At 48.1% G+C, this 20,170-nt stretch overlaps 7 protein-coding genes across 7 annotated transcripts; 2 read left to right on the top strand and 5 right to left on the bottom strand.

Annotated features, from left to right (window-relative positions):
- Positions 1 to 1,775: 1,775 nt before the first annotated feature.
- Positions 1,776 to 3,120, bottom strand: Aud_002085 (proteasome regulatory particle base subunit RPT6; the record flags this gene model as incomplete). Its single annotated transcript, XM_043296087.1, has 3 exons — positions 1,776 to 2,034; positions 2,128 to 2,803; positions 2,886 to 3,120. The coding sequence occupies 3 exons, from the start codon at positions 3,118 to 3,120 to the stop codon at positions 1,776 to 1,778; spliced, it is 1,170 nt and encodes a 389-aa protein (XP_043152022.1).
- Positions 3,121 to 4,120: 1,000 nt separating this feature from the next.
- Positions 4,121 to 7,721, top strand: Aud_002084 (calcium/hydrogen antiporter; the record flags this gene model as incomplete). The annotated part of the gene is made up of 5 exons (XM_043296086.1): positions 4,121 to 4,268; positions 4,340 to 6,186; positions 6,241 to 7,176; positions 7,230 to 7,393; positions 7,457 to 7,721. The coding sequence occupies 5 exons, from the start codon at positions 4,121 to 4,123 to the stop codon at positions 7,719 to 7,721; spliced, it is 3,360 nt and encodes a 1,119-aa protein (XP_043152021.1).
- Positions 7,722 to 8,231: 510 nt separating this feature from the next.
- On the bottom strand, positions 8,232 to 10,197 carry Aud_002083 (FGGY-family carbohydrate kinase; the record flags this gene model as incomplete). The annotated part of the gene is made up of 3 exons (XM_043296085.1): positions 8,232 to 9,296; positions 9,376 to 9,936; positions 9,988 to 10,197. 3 exons carry the CDS (start codon positions 10,195 to 10,197, stop codon positions 8,232 to 8,234), a joined length of 1,836 nt encoding a protein of 611 aa, XP_043152020.1.
- A 1,066-nt stretch (positions 10,198 to 11,263) lies between these two features.
- On the top strand, positions 11,264 to 11,830 carry Aud_002082 (uncharacterized protein; the record flags this gene model as incomplete). Its single annotated transcript, XM_043296084.1, has 1 exon — positions 11,264 to 11,830. One exon carries the CDS (start codon positions 11,264 to 11,266, stop codon positions 11,828 to 11,830), a length of 567 nt encoding a protein of 188 aa, XP_043152019.1.
- A 1,783-nt stretch (positions 11,831 to 13,613) lies between these two features.
- Positions 13,614 to 14,495, bottom strand: Aud_002081 (F-box domain protein; the record flags this gene model as incomplete). Its single annotated transcript, XM_043296083.1, has 1 exon — positions 13,614 to 14,495. The coding sequence occupies one exon, from the start codon at positions 14,493 to 14,495 to the stop codon at positions 13,614 to 13,616; it is 882 nt and encodes a 293-aa protein (XP_043152018.1).
- A 686-nt stretch (positions 14,496 to 15,181) lies between these two features.
- Positions 15,182 to 17,475, bottom strand: ptpA (putative protein tyrosine phosphatase (Pyp1); the record flags this gene model as incomplete). Its single annotated transcript, XM_043296082.1, has 2 exons — positions 15,182 to 15,934; positions 16,033 to 17,475. 2 exons carry the CDS (start codon positions 17,473 to 17,475, stop codon positions 15,182 to 15,184), a joined length of 2,196 nt encoding a protein of 731 aa, XP_043152017.1.
- Positions 17,476 to 19,178: 1,703 nt separating this feature from the next.
- Positions 19,179 to 19,509, bottom strand: Aud_002079 (cytochrome c oxidase assembly protein COX16; the record flags this gene model as incomplete). Its single annotated transcript, XM_043296081.1, has 2 exons — positions 19,179 to 19,259; positions 19,318 to 19,509. The coding sequence occupies 2 exons, from the start codon at positions 19,507 to 19,509 to the stop codon at positions 19,179 to 19,181; spliced, it is 273 nt and encodes a 90-aa protein (XP_043152016.1).
- Positions 19,510 to 20,170: the final 661 nt, after the last annotated feature.

Below are 20,170 nucleotides of genomic sequence, written 5' to 3'. Positions count from 1 at the left end.
GGCCAAACCGGCGGAACGAGCAGCGCAAGGGGAGGCACAGCCCAGCCGCACGAGGAGACCTAAGATTGGACGGACTGAAGGACAAGGGTGGAATATACGGAACTCACATAGGCAGGTATCATGTAGGTTATCCATTGTACTCGGAGAAACATTTGTTCTTGGAAGGGGCCGAATCGCCCGAGACGACGGATGCCATACAGAGAAGACACGTATGTGAGTATCACGGATGGAGGAATCCGTCTACCAGAAGGGCGGTCTTCAGCCTTTACTGTAAATAAGTTCCTCTCTAATTGATGTCGTCGTGCTCTTCTTACCATTATTATTACCTATTATGATGACCTGATTCCTCTCTAATAGTGCAGTTTGTTTGCGGTCTGTAAGGTAATCTTACTTCAATAATACTTTGGCACAGGTACAGGTCATCAGATCTGGTGTGCCCCACCAAAGCCGAGACCCTTCAAAAAGAGGACCCACTCCTAGTCACGCGTATGCCACAAAGGCTCCCCTCAGGAAAGATGTTTTGAACAACGCGTCAACTGGCTACCTGCCTATTGCTGTTGTATAGATACTTTATTCCATATTGGAAGAAGGATACTGGCTTAACAGCGAACACTTAGTATGAAAAGCACTTGTGCATCTTCATTGTTGGTTATCTTTGCCTCAAACCCGTGGATAGGGTAGGCTACCTACATCATACTGCCATTCTCTTACTGTACTATTCAAGTAATTACCTGTAGCTACGTAGAGAGGTAAGAGACTAAAGAGGCACTTACTCTGGAAATAGAATGATCGTCGAGCAAGCGAAGATCCTTGCAGATCATTTACCTACTCACAGAGTCGCAATAGAGTACATACGGTAGAAAGTCTACATATCTATCCGCTATTTCTATGCACCGGCTAGATCAATCAAGTTATTGTCGATTGAGATAAGACCATAGCTATGACAACGATAGCGGTAGGCTAGGCAGTTTTTACTACCTTACTTGGACCACATACCAACATCCTTTCCTCATCCTCCTTGATATTCTTGGCTGCTTTGCTTGGCAGAGCCTGAGTAGGGGTCCTAACTTCATCTATATTTGCCAAGTCTGTCGAGTTATTAATGGGTGGTCAATAGTTTCTCAATAGTGACATCTGGGTATTCTTGATAGTCGAAGAATCAAGACATCCATTACCCAGGAAAGTATCTTGGGAGTCTATCTAGGACTGACGAGTGAGTATCCAGTTGCTTCAATCTCGCATAGGCTGTGGGATGGATATTTGTAGACTGTACAGTATGTTCCGTCGATCTAATTAAGAATATGCAAGGCATGGCGGAATATGGACCGTCTTTTTCTCGCCAAGATCTACCGTGCGACCTACCACTATCTACGACGTGTCGATGTAGGAATGTTACAAATCGACCTCAACCCGTTTGCCCGTGTCCTACGTCTAGGTTGAGACAGCAGGGAGCATGAGAGCCCAACACCCGCCGGCTAGATGTTTGATCCACGTCATCTATAGGCTACATACACCCTGGGATCGTAGACTTGGTGTAATGTTATGCACGTCAATCGCCCCTTTGTCTGGGCAGTTGGCCATCTACATTATGCAAAGCCCAAGTCATCATGAAGCAGCAAATGCCATGTATTCGCTGGAGGACGTAAAGTAATGGTGTGGATCGTGCTGAAAGTAGAACTATTATTACATGTCGTCCGTCGCCGTTCCCTGAGAGTTTCGCTTCAGCGGTTGAACCACTTCCGCTCCCCTCCCTTTCTCGAGAACTTCTGCGCGCTCTACTTGAATAATTTGGAGACAGCAACCTCCTTGTCATCGTGTTTGTTGAGAATCTTGGCAGTGGCCAGGTCAAAATCTTCTTGTGTGACGTGGACTCGCCGTTCCCGAAGCGCGTACATGCCTGCCTCGGTGCATACACCCTTCAGTTCTGCTCCCGAGCATCCATTCATCTTCTCCGCAATCTTCGTCAAGTTGATGCCTCGCGTCAGATTCATCGACCGTGAGTGAATGCGTAGAATATCGGCACGAGCTTCCACCCTATCACCGAAAAGAGATGAATTAGTAAAGTCACAAACATAAAAACTTCTCGTAGAGAAGAAGAGGTTGGATAAAAGACGGATTGAATCTTACGACGGTGGTGGAAACTCGATCTTGCGGTCAATTCTTCCGGGCCGCAACAAAGCGGGATCAAGGATATCAAGTCGATTTGTAGCCATGATGATTTTGATGTTTTTTGTGGGCTCAAACCCATCCAACTGATTGAGCAGCTCCAACATTGTACGCTGCACTTCCGAATCGCCAGAGCCAGCCGTGTCTATACGGCTGGAACCGATACTGTCAATCTCGTCCATGAAGATAATGCTTGGTGCGTGTTCTCGAGCCATGACGAATAGCTCGCGCACCATGCGACTGCCCTCACCAATGTATTTCTGAACGAGTTCCGACCCGCTGACCCTGATGAATCGGCAATCTGTGTGATGGGCTACCGCTCGGGCGAGCAGTGTTTTACCAGTTCCGGGCGGCCCGTAAAGAAGGACACCTTTGGGCTGCGCGATACCAAGAGATTCGAACAATTCCGGGTGCTTGAGACCAAGCTCAATGACTTCCTTGATCTCCTTAATTTGTTGATCAAGGCCTCCGATCATATCGTATGTGCTGTCAGGCACCTTCTCGACCATCATAAGCGAAACGAGCGGATCGACAGATGATGGCAGCATCTTCTCTAATTTATAAGAGTCGGAAAGCAACGCGACACGCTTGCCTACAGTAAGCTTCGTAATATCGACCCCGTCTGCAATGTCGACGACTACAGCACCACATTCAAAGTTAGCATTTCACACTATGACCTCCATCAACGGCCCGAGGCAAAGGCAGAGCCTAAAACGTACCATATTTTCCTTCTGGATGTACCTTGACAAGAACCTTCTTGGTGCTCATCACCTTCACGACCTCTCCCACATAAGAACCAGGTTGTTGAAGCAAGCCCAACTCCTCTCGTAGTAGACGAACTCGCGAATTATAGTCGTTGCGCTGTGCTTCTAGTCGACGTAAAACAGCCTGACCTTGGATAATCTCGAGCTTCATGCTCTCGATCTTATTGCGATAGTAGTTGTCCAGCGCCATGGCGGATGTCGGTCGATAACGCTCCTCTTGATCCACAAGCTGCTGACCACACGACGACCGATACTTTGGCGAATTTACCAATTCAAACGCAAGAGAAAACAAAGTATGCCAAAAAATCAGGAGCCAAATGCGTGAGGATGGACAGGAATTAGAGGACTTATGGATGGTTGGGCGGAGAGAAATGTCCTGGAAGCAGCTAGCAAGTAGGAGAAGGTGAGCTGTACCTAGTTAGTAGGCAGATACCTAGCTGATATCAGCAATAGGAGCACCAGCCACTCCTTGGCAGCCACACTTCTGATATGTAAGTGTGGCGGCGCCAAATATCGGGAAAAATAAGGTCCGCTGAACTGACTAGGTAATGCTGGACCACAGATGCGGTCATTCATCCACCAAATGGCCCCGTCATTCATGCCTGAGGTCAAAAGGTGGATACCCAGGCTGTTAAGGACTAAAGTACCTAACTGACAGGCTGACACCAAACCTAATGATGATCCAAACTCGAATCATAGGACCAATATTGAGCTGGGAAACATCCATATTCACACAAAGTACACCATCTGACAAGGACCACTCAGTCAACTCATTCGTGTTCCCAGCTGACTGCAGCGGGGCTCCAGTGAGATGATGCTATCTCCTGATCTCTTTAGTCTACTACCTCTTGTACTAGTACTAGTAAGGTGTTTTGCGTAGTTGATCTTTAGGCCGCGGTCCAGTGTCTATCCATTATTCCACCTTAAGGCTCCTACCTGTACTCTTCGACCCAGCTTGTCAGGCATCTGCGAATGCCCACTGCTGCACTACACAATGTGTTTTGATTCATCTCGAGAATCTGATTTCTAATTCTTCTAAGTGCAGGCCACTTTTTGCGGTTTCTGATTTTGTTCTTTCGAGTCGCTTCTCTTTTCCGCATTATCTTTGATCCCTAGTACTCCATCCCCAGCCTCCTGATAAACTCTGATCGCAAGAATCGAATGGAAAGAGTCAGGCGCAGAGAGAAGCAATGGATAGCAGCCAGAGAGTCTCAGATATCTCTCGTTTCTCCCAAGCTGAAGCGACATCGCGTTTAAGCTCGACCGTAAGCACTGGATCTACATCGTCTGATACCATTCGTCCGACCAGACCTATGGCGAGCAGTAGGAGAAGCTACGGTGTGTTTGCGTTTCCTGTAACCTTAAGAGAATAGATCTGCTTATTATCTCTTGTCATTCCTTGTCTCTAGGAACTATAAGTCCTTCTGATTTGACGGACTTCGAGACATTGCCGAATGAAAGCCAGGCCGACACCTCCAGTCGCATACCTTCCTCCCAATCACCACCTGTGACGGGTTTGCCGTCTGATGGGCCGAGAAAGCCATCTGTGACGCGCCGGATATCTTCAAGGCGACAGGTCCCGCATAAGGGCCAGGAGTTTTCCACAGATGATGATGTCCAGGAGGTCGAGGAGGATATCGCCATGCAACAACAGGGCTCAAATCCTCAGCCTTCGCCGAGACTGCGCCCATTGAGGACACAAAGCTCGACACTGAGGCGCAGGTTGAACGCTCGACCCAGTCCGTTGGCACGAGCGGACTCTGACAATGACAGCGGAGAGGAATCGTTATTACCAGAGTCCGGCATGGAGGCTACAGGAACGCGACCGCCGTCGCAGCAGTCGGAAGCCAGCTCCGAACACGGGATCAATCACGGTGATGGCGACCGTGATGATACGAGTGATGCAGAGAGCTTCACCCTGAAAGATCGTCAACAGGCCATCAATGAAACGCACCCATTCGGTATCAGACTATGGAAGCCTGCTCTCTACAAGAAGAGTCGTTCTGTGGAAAAGACCGCTGAGGGTGATATTCATTCGTCTCCCGGCGGCCGAGTAGGAAATATACTCTTCTTGGCCAACCTGCTGTGGACGGCTTTCTTCGGGTGGTGGCTCGCTCTTGCTGCGCTCATCGGTGCCATCGCATGTTTTATATTTGCATATTCTGCTAGCGCAGTTGAGTACGGGAAAGTCTTCTCCGGTCTTTCATGGTACCTCCTCTATCCATTCGGGTCTTTTGTTCGTCTGGAGACCGACGAACACTACGCAGAGGAAGATGAGGGCGAAGGCCGCAGCATTAGCGAGTATGAGCAATGGCAGAACGGTGATCTTGAGCACGGCAGGCTTTTCTTTGGCCCCCGTAGCAACCGATCTCTGGTGGGTAGGCGTCGCAATAGCATTGACTCTGTGAGCGAGCAGGACAGTCTGCTTGGCAGAACGCAAAGAATCTCTCCTCGTGAAAGCAATCTGCATTCGAAACGCCGCTTGTTCGGCCGCGGAGAATGGACATTAGGACGTGTCGTATTCTTCGTCTTCTTTTACTTTTTGATTGGACCTTTGATGCTATTCGTGTCCTTGGTATGCTGGTTGCTTGTATTCTGGATCCCCATGGGACGCGTGACTCTTATTCTATTTGACCATCTTCGTCGTCACCCGCTGGCCTTATCCTTTCATTCTGATACATCCTATACTCGCCTGAGTCCCGATTCTCCCTCATCGATTCTCCTATGCACTTACCGTGCGGCTGGGCTGAGCTACTGGAAGTATACGCTGGATGGTACCAATATCTTTCTCATCAATCTCCTTGGTGTCGTGCTGTTTGTCATCTTCGACTACTTCCTCTTGGCTGAAGCGCTGGGTCTGCATAACTGGATGACACATCCTGGCTTCATCTTCACTCTCGCACTAGTCTCCATTATTCCTCTCGCCTACTTCATCGGGCAGGCCGTCGCGTCTATCTCTGCACAATCATCAATGGGAATGGGTGCCGCCGTCAACGCTTTCTTCTCGACTGTCGTTGAAGTTTACCTTTACTGTGTCGCCCTGACAGAAGGCAAAGGACAGCTCGTCGAGGGCAGTATCATTGGTAGTATTTTCGCGGGTATACTGTTTCTTCCTGGGCTGTCCATGTGCTTCGGCGCTATCAAACGCAAGACGCAGCGATTCAACGTCAAATCTGCCGGAGTTACGTCGACCATGTTGATGTTCGCCGTGATTGCTGCGTTCGGTCCCACGCTGTTCTATCAGATATACGGCAGTGTATGTTTTCCATTTCTCTGATTGTCGGTTGCTGCTAATGACCGGTTTGCTTAGCACGAATTGAACTGCTACTCGTGCGCTGAGACTACGGACTCGGGCATCAAAGACTGCCGCCGCTGTTACTTTGCCCAAGTTCCAGCTGTGGACGACAATTTCTTCCGAAAAGTAGTTCAGCCTTATTCATGGTTTGCCGCTCTGTTTCTGTTCTTATCGTATATAATTGGGTTGTGGTTCACACTCAGAACCCATGCTGCCCTCATCTGGGCCACGGAAGTCGAGGAAAAGAAGGCCGCAGCTCTCCAGCAGGAGCAATCGGCCTATGAACCCAGGCAGCTGCTATTCCCTGCTGGAACTGCAAATGCCACCGGTGGCCATATCAACGCTAAAGGCTCTATTCGCGACTCACAGCTCTATAAGAGGATCTTAGGACAGTCTCTGAAGCAGGTTGGCTTGTCCGAAAATGCTAATGAAGACGCTCCACACCAGCCCGAGTCGAGTTCGGCCCGAGATAAAGGCGCGATGCCATATCTCGTCCCCCCACGAACGGAGGGTGAGGACGGTTATTCTAGTTTCAAAGGCTTCCAAGGATACACTGGAAGAGAAAACGAAGATTTAGTGCGTCAGGTGACCGAAGTCGCAGCGACAGCGGCGGCGGTTGCTGCTCGTGATGTTGCTCGGACACGCAAGCCATCCGTCCAGCAGGGCACTGCACGTCACAGCAATAAGACCACAGGTGACCTTTCGAAGTCCGTTCTGGAGGACCAAGAAGATGTCGGGATTGAGCAGACACATGCTAGCGGCGGTCATGACGCGCCAAATTGGAGCAAAGCTAAAAGCTCGATCATTCTCCTCGTGGCCACAATACTGTACGCCATCATAGCCGAGATCCTCGTGAACACCGTGGATGTTGTCCTCGAGAGTGTTGACATAGATGAGAAATTCCTCGGAATCACCCTCTTCGCGCTGGTCCCCAATACCACGGAATTTCTGGTAAGCCCAATGCTATCAATACCCGCAGAACCATGAATCTCACGCCTGAACAGAACGCTATTTCCTTCGCGATGAACGGTAACATTGCGTTATCGATGGAAATCGGTTCGGCCTACGCATTGCAAGTCTGTCTGCTGCAGATCCCCGCATTGGTCCTCTTCAGTGCACTCTACAGCCGTATCCTCGACCCCTCGGATCTTTTGACTCATTCCTTTAAGTAAGCATTGCACTCTGGCCGCATAGGTGGCTTGAAGAAAATGGACTGACACGATGTTTACAGCCTTATTTTCCCCCAATGGGATATGGTATCTGTTATACTCTGCGTATTCCTCCTGTCTTACGTGTATGGAGAAGGGAAGAGCAATTATTTCAAGGGCTCGATCCTCGTACTCACCTATCTGGTGGTGGTTATCGGGTTCTACTTGGCCGGCTACAGTAATGTTGACACGATGGGTGTCGATCGCTTCGACACGCTGGCTCTTGGGCCCATAAGGTCCGAGAACTTCCGCACGATTGGTCGGCCGACACGCGGCATGGCTTTCTAATTAATGTGTATGGGGCTTCTGACTTTGTTTTTGCGCCTTGGTAGGAGGTGATTCCAAGGATAGTGCAGACTTGATACACCAGCTATGCTTTAGATTGACGTACAGTTATACTGTGGCTGGGTGAATGCATGCCGTATCTGCTTTTGGCCCTTGGCTATTACAATATGATTAATAGTGCTGATCGGACACTGGTTTTGTCCAACCCAGTGATACAGTGAAGAGCAACTTTGCTGCTGCTGAACACGAATCCTCATCTCGGAGGCTTGTCTGTTAGCCGTCCACTTCTAGGGCTAGTCGGCGTAGTTGTAAGTTACAATCATCTACAGATTAGGTCCTTCAGCTGTATTATTCATAAGATCCATTGTTTTGCCTCTAATGACGCTGTCCGAGCAGAAGAACAATTAGATCGAAAGGCCTGGCCAGGGGTAAATAAAAAAAGGATCTTCGCAACTGCCCAAGACTCGTCCCATCCATCCAAGCAGAAGAGTTTCTCAAAACGAGAGCTCAAAATCATGTGTCACCAGTCTTCCAGGAGCTGACGGTTTCATCAACCAACTTTCGATATTCGAGTTGCTTGTAGCACTGTTCTAGGAAGACCTTATACTTGACGTTGAGCAAAGCTTTCTCATTCTCGTCTTCTGTCGGCACGACCTTTTTTCCTGGTTTACTCATACGATCCATGATCTCCCACAGGTCTTCTGTTTTGCCTTCGGCGTCGGCACTCGCGGCCTTGGCGCCCAGCATTGCTGCACCATGGCAAACTGCAGCATGAATATAACGAGGGATAAGGACTGGCATGTCGCAAGCTGATGCAATGAGCCGTACTAAAATGTCATTCTGACACTGCGATCCGGACATGAAGATGGATGTAATGCTATGACCGGCTTTATTCATCGCCTCGACGATCTGCCTCGTTTGCAGTGCAATGAACTCAAGGGTTGCATAGTAATAGATCGCAAGGCCGTCGACAGTTTTGTCATTGGCCATGCCGACAATAGAACCCTTCATGTTGGGGTCTGCGATGGGGGACCGGTTACCCCAGAGATCGCCATAGAAGAACACATGGCGACCCAGGTAAGAGACGCTGGGGGCCTTCTGTTCGTCGGCCATCTCTTTCAAATGTTCGTTCAAATATTCGTAGATATTGGTATTGTACGACTCGGCAATTGAGGTCGCCTGGTTGAAAGCTGGGTGAGTCTCGATCACATACTTGAGCAACTCACCAGTGGCAGACTGTCCACCTTCCGCCATCCAATACCCAGGCTGGATCGTGTCACGGTACGGTCCCCAGACGCCAGGAACAAATACAGGGTTCGGCGACATGGCGATATGGCAAGTTGAGGTGCCCGCGACAGCAGCCAAGCGTGAGAAAGCCTGTGTCTTGTCGTTCTTAGCAACTTCAGAGCTCAGCAGTTCGTCCTCCAGATCGACTTTGGCGCCAACAGTGCCTATCCAACCAGCGTATGCATCAATAACACCACTGCCGATGGCGATACCAGCCGGCAGCCCCAGCTCGGACGCTGCTTTTTCGCACAATGTTCCGACCAATTCACCCGCACTGAGGTAATCACCATTCTGAAACAAGTCAGCCTTCAACAACGCTGCAAGTAGATCGTTTTTCTTGAGATGAGAGGAGAGAAATGAAAAGGCTCACCACCCCATCGACACCTCCCATGCGCTTGAAATTGTCTTCCATAAGATCCTCCAGGCCAATTTCGGTGAGAAAATTCTCCTGCCAACCCTTCACGCTTCCGTCGACACCAACGGGCACGTACCCTTGCTTGCAGACCACGCTACAGAAGCTTCGCTTTTCATTACCAGTAGCAATATGCGTCAGAGCATCGGCCAGGTCGTAGAATTTGCACTGGTCAAAGAGTTCCTTCGGCATATTGTTCTTCAGCCACAGGACCTTGGGAATTTCCATCTCGATCGACATCTTTCCTCCGACATATCGCAGCAAGTTATGCTTGGTAGCATTGATCTTTTCCGTCTCTTCCACTGGCCGATGGTCCAGCCAAAGAATTACATTGCGGTCAGAATCGAAGTTCGGCCCGGTGACGGATACGGGCTCGTCTGTAACCGTGGAGAATACGGCCAGCGAGCACGTTGCGTCGAACCCAATGCCCCGGATAGTAGTGGGGTCGATGTTATGCTGGCTAATAGCGCGCTGAACGGACAGACATATACATCGCCAGATATCGTTCGTGGATTGTTCCTTTGACGAATTGTCAGGCAACAGTCAAGAAGCCTAAGCAGACGGACGTACATAGTATCCCTGTTGGGGCTGCCAGAGACCGATATTCTCGGAAGCTAATCCAACAATATCGCCTTTTGCATCAATAATACAAGCGCGAGCACTACCGGTACCGACATCTATTCCGATGTAATGATCCTGGTGGACCTGAATCTCGTCTCGAGTGTCCCTTGAAGCCTGTCGAGAAATTTGTCTAGACGAACGATACGGCAGCGGAGCCATACTGGGTAGAATGTTACCAGAACTCATAAGCAACCCGCAGCCAGGCTATGATTTTGGGAGGTTGCCCGCCCAAGCTGTCAGGCCTGGCTGAGCTATATCTAACTGGAGTGTTGCGGAGGGCTGAGCTCCGCGTTGGTGGTTGTTGATCAGAACGGGGTAGTGGGGACGTCGATCATTAACTTACCCCTCTGAGCCATCTAAGCATGTGTCTATAACAGTAGAAGTATGGATGCTTCGAACGCTTCTACTAAGAACAACTAAGCTGAGCAGGGGGAAGAAAGAAGGAGATAAAGATGCTGAAATCAACTGATCAATCAACCTTTCGCCTATAAATATCAACTGTGGTCATGTTTCATGCAACGGAAGAAATTATCTAGAAGCACAATGGCAGATTGGCTTCTTCATGACATGAGCAGGATAGATAGAGTTATTTCTATGTCTCTCTAGCGTCCTTCGATGGCGCATATATAATGAATTCTGATAACTCTATGGGTAGGCCGTAATTATTGATACCTGGAGAGTACGTTGAAAAGGTAGATGGTCACAATCAGTCCAAATGCTAGTCCAAGTATTTGTTGTAATCATTTTTTGGAAATATATTATTATTAAAGGGAATTATAATCATAATCACGATGAAAAATAGTAATAATACCTTAACAATGATAGTAGCTTAGTACCAAGCATGTGGCCCGCCCTATTTTGGTACCTCTAGTGCGCTAAATTACATCCTCTCTAGAAGTTCATAACATAATGCGAGGTTAACGACATCCCATAACTCCCCTGTTGACCACCGCCATTGCACAGGAATAGGAGCACTGGTACGCATACTGGCTTTCCAGAATTTATAGTGAGTATGCATGCAGCTAAAATTTCACATCATTAGATTCCTTCCCTACTTGATCTATCACGCTCGATGCTCATTTTATGCTTGTCTGCATTAGTGAATCCTCCTCGATGCACCCTCAGATGATGCGATAAATAGATCTGCTTCACCTCAATATTCTCTGTTTTCACTGCAAATCCGACCAACATTTCATATTCCTCTCCCTTACCGCCATCTTTCAACATGCACTTCTCCCAGGTCATCCTCCCATTGCTTTCCCTGCTCTCTCGGGCTTTCGCCGCTTCTCCGTCCTTTGCTCAAGCTGGGTCAGCCGACATCCTGTATTGGCCGGTAGCCTCGTCTCAACCCTCGGTGCTCGCGCGCGTCTCGTACGATCCTGCATCTTTAACGTCAGATGTGGTAGTCTACTCTCCACCAAGGATTGCGGAGCTCGAAGGCCGCCGTGGTTTAGAAGCGGATGCCCAAGATCTCGTCCGCGTGGGTCTCTTCACCTCCACGCCAACCAACCCAAAACAATGGGTAGGCTCTCTTACGTCGCTCTCTTTGCTTGCAGAGAGTGAGGCTCAAAAGCCAACTCTGCGACTTCATCTTGGACCCTCAGGAGAGGTCTACCACGTTTCATTGGCGGCGTCTTCATCATCTGCGGCAACATCCAGCTCAGCGGGCTTGAACATAGAACTCCTGTCCAGCGATGACGGTCCGCGTCCGCATCTCAATCGGCCTGTTGTGGTCGGCCCAGATGGGAAGAGTCCAGAAGAGGTCGTTGAGAAGACCTTTTTCCAGAAGTAAGTGCTCGGTCTCCTCCCTCGGATTCTTCTATGGCGTCTCCTGTCAGCAAAAGAAAGGCTTTATTCTGACAATACCTCACATCTGCTTAGATATTGGTGGGTCCTCCTCATTATTACATTTTTGGCCATGTCAGGTAGCGCTGAAGGACAATGAATTTCTCATTTGATCTGTCCATGTATACCAGTCAGTCCTCCATCTATGGCTTCGTGGACAGGAGGCGTAGTGTCTTCAAGTCTTACGACGCAGATCCGCATGTTCATCATTTTCTGTCTACGCCTCTCTTCCCAATATGGCCCTCGGGCATCCAAGGAAGCCCCAGCCGATGTGGGGATTGTACTTCCTCCGTTTAACATTTAGACGTAGATGCCGCATTCTCGGGACATCCCCTTGGTGATTGTTCTTTATTCTATTCCATCCATCTTTCATGGAGAGCATTGTCTCATTCTCATCGCTGCGAGTGGTTACTTTGAAAAGAACACGGAGGTGAAGATCGGTAAAGCTATCGAGTGGCAGGAACTCGTCTGCTGTAGACCAGCGTCAATTTGTATCTGACCATTCCAGCACCATAGCGTTATCCCATGCCGAACGTTCTCTACTTCTACTTGCACTAATCAACGGCACGCTACATTCGATCCTGCCCTTTTCGACAAGGAGATGGAGAGCCAATATCATTATGCATGATGGCATTTTCTATCTCTGAATTTATCGAAATCTCTCAGAGTAGATGATCCCGTAGGTGTCTACTGGTCTGGATTTCCACGCTCATGGTCATCTCGTTCTAAAGGCAACTAGCCATAAACTATATATAGCCCTGTAAAAGAGAAATCCCGGGGTATCAAAGTCACCTCCCTCGCATGTTCACTTCAGTAAACAAGATTTCAGGCCTCCGCTTATTTTTTTCACTTCAATCTTCTCCCGTCTTAGAGAGGCAGCCGTTGAGTGATTCTCTGCCCTTTACCCAAAGGGCCAAGGTCCCAATACATCACGCCCCGATCGGTAATAGCTATCAGTTCATCTTCTTGATGCGTGAAGCAGAGCTTGAAGCACACGGCATCCAGCGGGAGAGCAATCGGTCGTAGTTCGATCATCCCTGAACTTGTTGATCGAAAGGATGGAGGGTAAAATCCATTCGCATTTTCTTCGATAAGTGCATTTGGCTCAAGAGCCCACACATAAATCACGTTCCAATTTGCAACAGCAAGGCGAGTACCACGATCCGACGCGGCAATTTTACATCCAAGAGAATTTGCCGGATTCTGAAATCCCCATAGCCGAGCTACTATTGTCCATTGCGAGAATCGTCGCCCACGGTCAAGGTTTAAGACATGCCCACAGTTCTGAGCTTGACATCGAGCTTCGGATTTCAATAGGCACGCGACAGTCCAGTTCTCCTTCCGATGGGTCGCTATACCGAAGGCAAGGTACTGCCAATGGCACATTTCAATATTATTCTCATTCCGCGTCGCATGGGTACCGAAGAAGGGTATTGCAATTGAAAAGAGAAGGCTCAAAGTGTCCGAGAATTGCACCATGCACGCATTCTGATATAGAGTTGGCTGTGGGTCCACGAGGTGTTGCGCATTTATATTCTGAATTCTTTGAAAGGAACCATATAACGTTTGAGCGCGGTGATAATAGAGCAACTGGCTTGATCTGTCATTGAAGGAAATGTCGATGGCAGGACCGTTATCATAAGGGCTGGACAGACCCGCTTGACGATACCTGTCGCTACTCTGTCGCTGTCTATTCCCGTCGATAAGTGTGATAGCATTGTAATTGCAATCTATACTTGCATCAGATGATGACCAATGACAAGACTGTCCTTATATTGGAGCACTGGGTGAACCTGGACAGCAAAGAAGCGTAACGTACCGATTACCTCAGGAGTGTTGCTGCTCGACTGTTTCGGAGAGTTGTACAGAACAACCTCATAATCGTCGCTTTCACGGACGTGCTGCCAAGAGATTGCAAAGGTGCTCTCTCCGGCAGCAGCAAGAGCCAGAGGTTCATACTCAGCATGATCTGGAAAGGCACACATACGAATAGGCTCATTGAGTGTCTGAAGCGAGTGTCGCGCCATATAGACGCTAACACGAGGACCAGACCGTATCGCATGTCTTACGAACGGGTGTGTGGCGCCAAAGCCGTCTTCGTTTATCGCTGGTACCAGATGATGAAGAACGTTAACGCCTCCTTCTCCGTCAAATGCTGTTTTGAGCACCTCTATCCTTCCTGGCTGATCCTCAGGTGATCTCAGCTGGGCCTTCAGGTGCAGCTTCCCGTCCTTGGCCTGGAAAACATAAACATCTTGCCGACCTTTCAGAACGAGAGCGATGTCTCGCTCACCATGAGAAGCTAGCGAAGATGCTCGGGCATCGAGCGCAAAATCTTCAAAACAGAATGTTGTACATTTCGCGGAAAACTGTGCACCATATAGCTGCTGGAACGAGCGCTTCATGAGCAGCTGAAAAAGTTGCCTTGTCTTGAGACTGCCTGTGTCTACGTTCAAGCCGGGTGTTTTATGCAGATGATGCAAAATCACTTCCCGGCTACTGGATGCGATCTCATGCAGGGCTCGACAGGACAATGCCGCCTGTAGAAAGGAAGGCGTAGTCGAACATTGAAGGACAAGCTGGATTAGCTCTGGTGGAAGATCGAGCAACATGGCTCAGAGCTTGGCGTTTAGATGGAACGACTGTGACAGAAGGAGGAGGAAGCTGCCAGCAATTGTCTCGTTCAAAATGAAATCATAGTTCATCAGCCTTGCATCACTACCATATCATTTATAGGTCTCGGAAAACGAGAGGCTCTGGGTGGGGGCTGCCTTGATCCCATAGATCTTAGTATCACCGCCCGCCATTGTTGCCTGGTTGTGAATCTTTAAGAATTCCATACGCAGTCGTCCTCAGGCAGCACTTTAGGCATCAGAGCCCTGGGGATATAGTGATATGTGCAGTGAGTTGGCTTAATGCTCCTTTTATTGTCTACCGAGAACTAAAGCCTTAAAATCCATTTCTTTTATTTGGGTTATCTTCATTGCGACTCCTACCAGAGACCAGAGCACAATCCATACAAATGCCCGCTGATATCTCTAAATATATGCAAGCCAACCCATTCTCTGCCTGAGAACGACCGGTAGACGAGATTATGGAAACGAGAAAGAATCCAAATGAAAATATGCTCCTCTGCTTGCACTGCATCAGACATGACTTTCTAAGATCCAAGTAGCGTATATAGAAGAACAGGTGTGGACAGAAATTGTGAATGAGATAACTATCTCAGTCACTCGTAGAGCCAAGTAGCTTCAATGCTTGTCGCAGATGCCAGTTATAGCAATGGAAGGCGCTTGAGTCAAGGATTTTCACATCCTTCGTCCATTTGAACGATCATCCACTCTAATACACTTTCATAGCATAAGACAAACTGGCTCAAATTTTGTATCATGCTAGGTCGCTGAGTTCGAAAGTCGGCGACTGTCTTTGCAATAAGGTCCAGGTTATCGTTATAAATCCACCCAGTATCAGGGAGTCCACTGATTTCTTGTGATTCGGTCTTTCGTGCAGTGCGCTGCCGTTTCAGCATGTCCAGAACACTATCCACTGTACAGAAGGTACCAGTACGGCCGCATCCCGCACTGCAATGCACCAATACAGGTCGATGTTCGGTTGGCATTGCCTCGCGATTATCAAAGCACGTATTGCTTGTTGCCCGTATGACTGCGTTGCATTCATCGACCAGCTGAAGGAGATGTGATGGTTGTGAGGTAGTACCAAAGTCCGGCCAATAAGGATATTGCAGCTGGGTAACTTCTCGCAGTGGTTGAAACGGAAAAGCCGAGTGTGACAAGCCAAAATGTCTGACGATAATGCATGGATCGCTGGGCTCCTCGCTGGAATCCGACAATGACTTGGTCGACTGACGCCGGTCCTGGTGGGACCCTGACGCTCTCATAGGGATGCGTCGCTCAGAAAAGTTATTGACTCGGAACGGCCCATAATTCCCTGACTCCCAATACCGGTGACATTTAACTTGGCCTCTTTCAATTTCTGCCGTGAGAGAAACGACGAGTCGAACGTCTTGCTCCCAGATTACACGCCAAAAGTCCTATGTCTCCATCAGCCTGCTTGTCTCAATCTTACCGTGGGCGATCTCCACTCGAACGTGTAGAGAATAGGAAGGACGCAATCGAAAGATGAACTCACATCAAATGTTTCGGGTACGGGAGCTTGCGTTGCTATATAGCGCTTATTGCTGTATTCAGCCTTCATGTAATTCGCGTTCACATAATCACAACCTCCCGACGGGACATCCTGCAATCGAACCCTGGAATGATCGAAGGGATATATATCATTATATCTGTTCTTATTGCCCTTCTCGATCCCGGCAACCCGATACTTCTTCGATGGAGCTTCCGCGGACGTAGAAACTCCGGTCATTTCATACGACAGAGCTTGTTTCATCCGGTCTAATTCCTTTTTCTCGAGCTCCAGGAACTTCTCTGAAACCTTCTGACCCCCATCTTCAATGTCGGAAGCGTCACGGAGCCATCGTGGAAGCAACCGTCTTTTGGAGTCTGTGAAATTTTGTGGAAGCTGGAGCGGAATCTGACCAACACCACCCATAAGATCCATATTCTGGCGAATATTCCCAAAGAAGGGAATGGCGGCAGAGGAAGACTCCGGCAAAGCACAGCCACCAGCAATAGGTGCAAAAGATGGAAGGCTAATCTGCATCGAGTTAAGCCTCCTTGAAGATAGTCCGGGGGTGGATGATTGAGGCTGCTGAACAAGCGCAGTAAACTGATTGGAGAAGACCTTGAACCCACCCCGAAGGATCGAACCTTCGCCGTTCCATCCCTCAGCTGCAAACTTGTTCAACACATTGAGCATTGGCGCCGCATCTTTCATGTCAAGTGTAGCAGCGTCGTAAACGATGATGTAGCGGCATTGTTTCCATCTCGCGAACGATCTCCGGTCAATGTCGCTCGTGAAGGTGTTGGCCAACTTCTGCGTGCCAAAGGAAGTCCGTTTGAGGAGTGTTGTAGGGATACAGAGGTTTAGTGATCCTTTGATGTGTCCCCTGGTATAATGTGCATAAGGCCGCACATCTAGTAATAAAACATCGTTTCCGCAAGTCTCCAGTAATTGTGCGCAACGCTCACATGACATGATATTGACAGCAGTCGGGGCCAGGTTCCCCGAGGAAGCGTTGTTATAAGTGGCCACTGAATTCTCTTGTTTCAAATCCCTCCTCAATGACATTCTATGCAAACCCGCGTCATCCTCAGAGCGAGCCTGAGACAGATCTACCGAGCCTCCCGCAATTTCTGGGTCAATTAATTCCGCATTGCGGCTCAAGTGCGAATTTTGGGTCCGTGAGGATGAATTTCGATGATTCTTGGCATTGGTGGCTTCTCTCGCAACCGTTCTGTCACTCGAGTCCTCAACCTTGATGGTGAAATAGCTAGGGCTCGGTTGCTCCAAAAAGGCATTTTGCAAGCCGTCGCCACTTTTGGTAGGAGACGAATTGGTATCTCGCAGTGACAAGAGAGACGCTGGACTTGAGAGGCCATTTAACTGCAGGCTTTGTGACTCCTGAGTCCACGGAGACGAAGGCGATTGTCTCTGGTCAGTCGTGGTGGACATGTTGATTGCCAAAGCTAGAATGCCTGTTGGTTAATCTCTGAATTCCGGCAGTCCCACAATTAAGCACGAGGCCCTTGTGCCATCTCGAAATGCCGCGATAAGCAAGACACCGGCTTCCGCAAGGACAAGTTCCTTTTCAGAATGATATCAATGTTGATTTGAGTATTCGATCTGGGCACGAATCATTATTTCCTCAGGCCCGAATCTCGATGAATGACGGCAGGTTCAGGAGCGAAGTAACGCTTGTTCGAATTCGGCGCCACAGAAGTGTTGATATCAAGAAGCGTTGTGTTCAGGAGAGGTACTGAGTGAGACGGGAGCAGAGCAACACCGGAGGGGGCAAATGTGATGAATTAAAATCCAAAGAAAATGTCCCTCATAGATTATCAAAAGATTTCGTCGTCGAGATTTGGAGAAACGGGATTGGGGGGCGCTTCGAGATGGGCAGATTGGGGTCTAGCCATACGCTTGTTTGACCTGATTATAAGACTCGCAAGAGTGAAATCAATACGTGACGAGACACCAGACTCCGGCACATAAGTCTCTAATAATGCGGCAGCTAAGGCGGAAATGCGTGCAGAAAAAGAATTGGTCTTAGTCGATTAACACCAGTTTACCATCATGAATACAACTGGCATAAGGAGGTGAACAACAGACCAACATGGAAATAGCGAATGGAGAAACTCGGCAGAGAAAAGATGTTCCCTTGGTATGACGTTATGGGTGGGGACAGTCGTCAAGCGGCAAAATATGCAGAAATCCATGCAGTGAGACTGAACGGCCGTTCTGGATCTTCGACGAGCCCCTCAGAAACCTGGAAGTATGCATGTGGCAACTCTGGCAAGGCATTACAGGCTCTCAAAAGGGGCTTCTAAATCAGAAAGCAGAACAGCTGAGAATCATGTTATTGTTATTCAGCGACGGAGCCATGACACAAGCAGTATCTGACAAAGTATATTACTACTACAGTTTTGAGGGTATGGTAGATTTGTACTGCATTCTGATTATGCGGGATAAAATGGCAGGTATGGAATAATATAAGTTAGTACTACTCTGGTAGTAGTCAGCCCAGGATGCATGTCAGTTCAGCACCAGAGTAGTCACCTGCCAGGTTAATATCTTTATATGTTTATTGATTAGTCTCATTTACTAGTCTAATCTGACTGTCTGAGTGATGCTCAGAAGTCCTAAGTAATGAATAATAACCTACCATCTAGCAGTGCCTGACATCCTAGTATATAAAGTAATTACATGTCTAATCCAAATCATGCGGATTTCTGCGCCTCCGTGCACACTATCACTTGAGTATATTAGTGAAGAATACCGCTCTATTTATCGTGCAATAGTGGAATATTATAATAAGCACTTTGTTACACATGATTCAAAGAAACTAGGCATGAAATGGAGGTCTAAACGACACCATGGCAACTAAGGCAAATTAGCTTGCTCAGCTTGAGTTTAAGATGGAAAAATATACTTCAATGGCTTAGCTTTAGACATATCCCCCATGCGAGAGTTGAGAAAAAATAGAAGGCCTCTCGCTAAGATGAAAATTGGGGTTTAAATTCATGTTAATCATCAAAAGTGGTTCCCTTATGTCTGGCACAGCCAACATAAGCCTGGTAGTCAAAGAGGATATGCCGCTGGAAACCAGTAAGAGTAGCGCCTGTCATTCAGAAGGCGTTGTTCAGCTATTAAGAAGCTTAAAGTTTCCCGTCAGGTTCACCCTTAAACCTCTGGACTCGTTTTTGTTCCCAATTATCCAGGTCTTTGGCCATGAGCCGCTTGAGCAGGTGTCAATAATAGTCTTGGAACAAGCTCATCCGAATTAGGTCAACTCACATAATATTCCTCCCTTTCATCTCCAAGAACTCTTCTGCGTGGATTTCTCCGAATTCCCTCTTCACCATCTCCGCCTTTGAGCCCCAATTCCATAGCTTCCTCTTGTGTGAGTTGCTTCACTTTTCGGTCATATCTTTCATATCTTAGAGCAGCGGCTGGAGTTAAGGCGAAAGAACCCGCAACAATGATCATGATAAATGGAAGACCAAAGAGTAGAAAAGGATGCTTCGGTAGGCTTCCTCTATATGCGGCGCCGATCCGTTCTCCCAGCGATGATGAGGCTGTTGTCGCACGCCGGAATGGTTTTGCCTGGAAAACAGGCATCTTGAAGGCTGACCACTTAAGTGTTCACTTAATTAAACCACCTATCCAAGCGTAGCACTTTGCGCGTGGGTATTCAAGAGGATGAAGAAATACGGAGCACTGTTTCCCTTAATTATTCTGTGTAAATCTCATAGTGTTGACAAGAGTATCTACTAGATAAAGGGTATTATTATAAGGTTCAAATCTAAGCAACCGGTGAAACATTAATTCCGATATGGCTTGCTGCGCAGCAAATAAGCCGTTTTCACTATATGGTTACTACAATATTTTGTACAGTTGGTAAACACAGACTGTTCCAGCAGTTGGAAAGACCAGCAAGCAGTTGTAAGGTCTTATTCTGCTAGCTTCTTTTCATTTACGTTGTTCCTTTTCATCTACTTCTGTTTCACACATTCTTATGAGTCTGCGAGCTTCCCACGTTCATATAAATTTCCAATCAACTGCTCCAACGCTTGGTAACATCGCCCAAATTGAATGACCACAGCTTGTGGCTCAGTCTCTTTTTGTCGAAAATATCAAGCTCATTCAC

The sequence above is a fragment of the Aspergillus udagawae genome (assembly GCF_001078395.1).
Source record: "Aspergillus udagawae IFM 46973 DNA, scaffold_11, whole genome shotgun sequence".
NCBI classification, from domain to species: domain Eukaryota; kingdom Fungi; phylum Ascomycota; class Eurotiomycetes; order Eurotiales; family Aspergillaceae; genus Aspergillus; species Aspergillus udagawae.
This window is presented reverse-complemented; position numbering and strand designations above follow the sequence as displayed.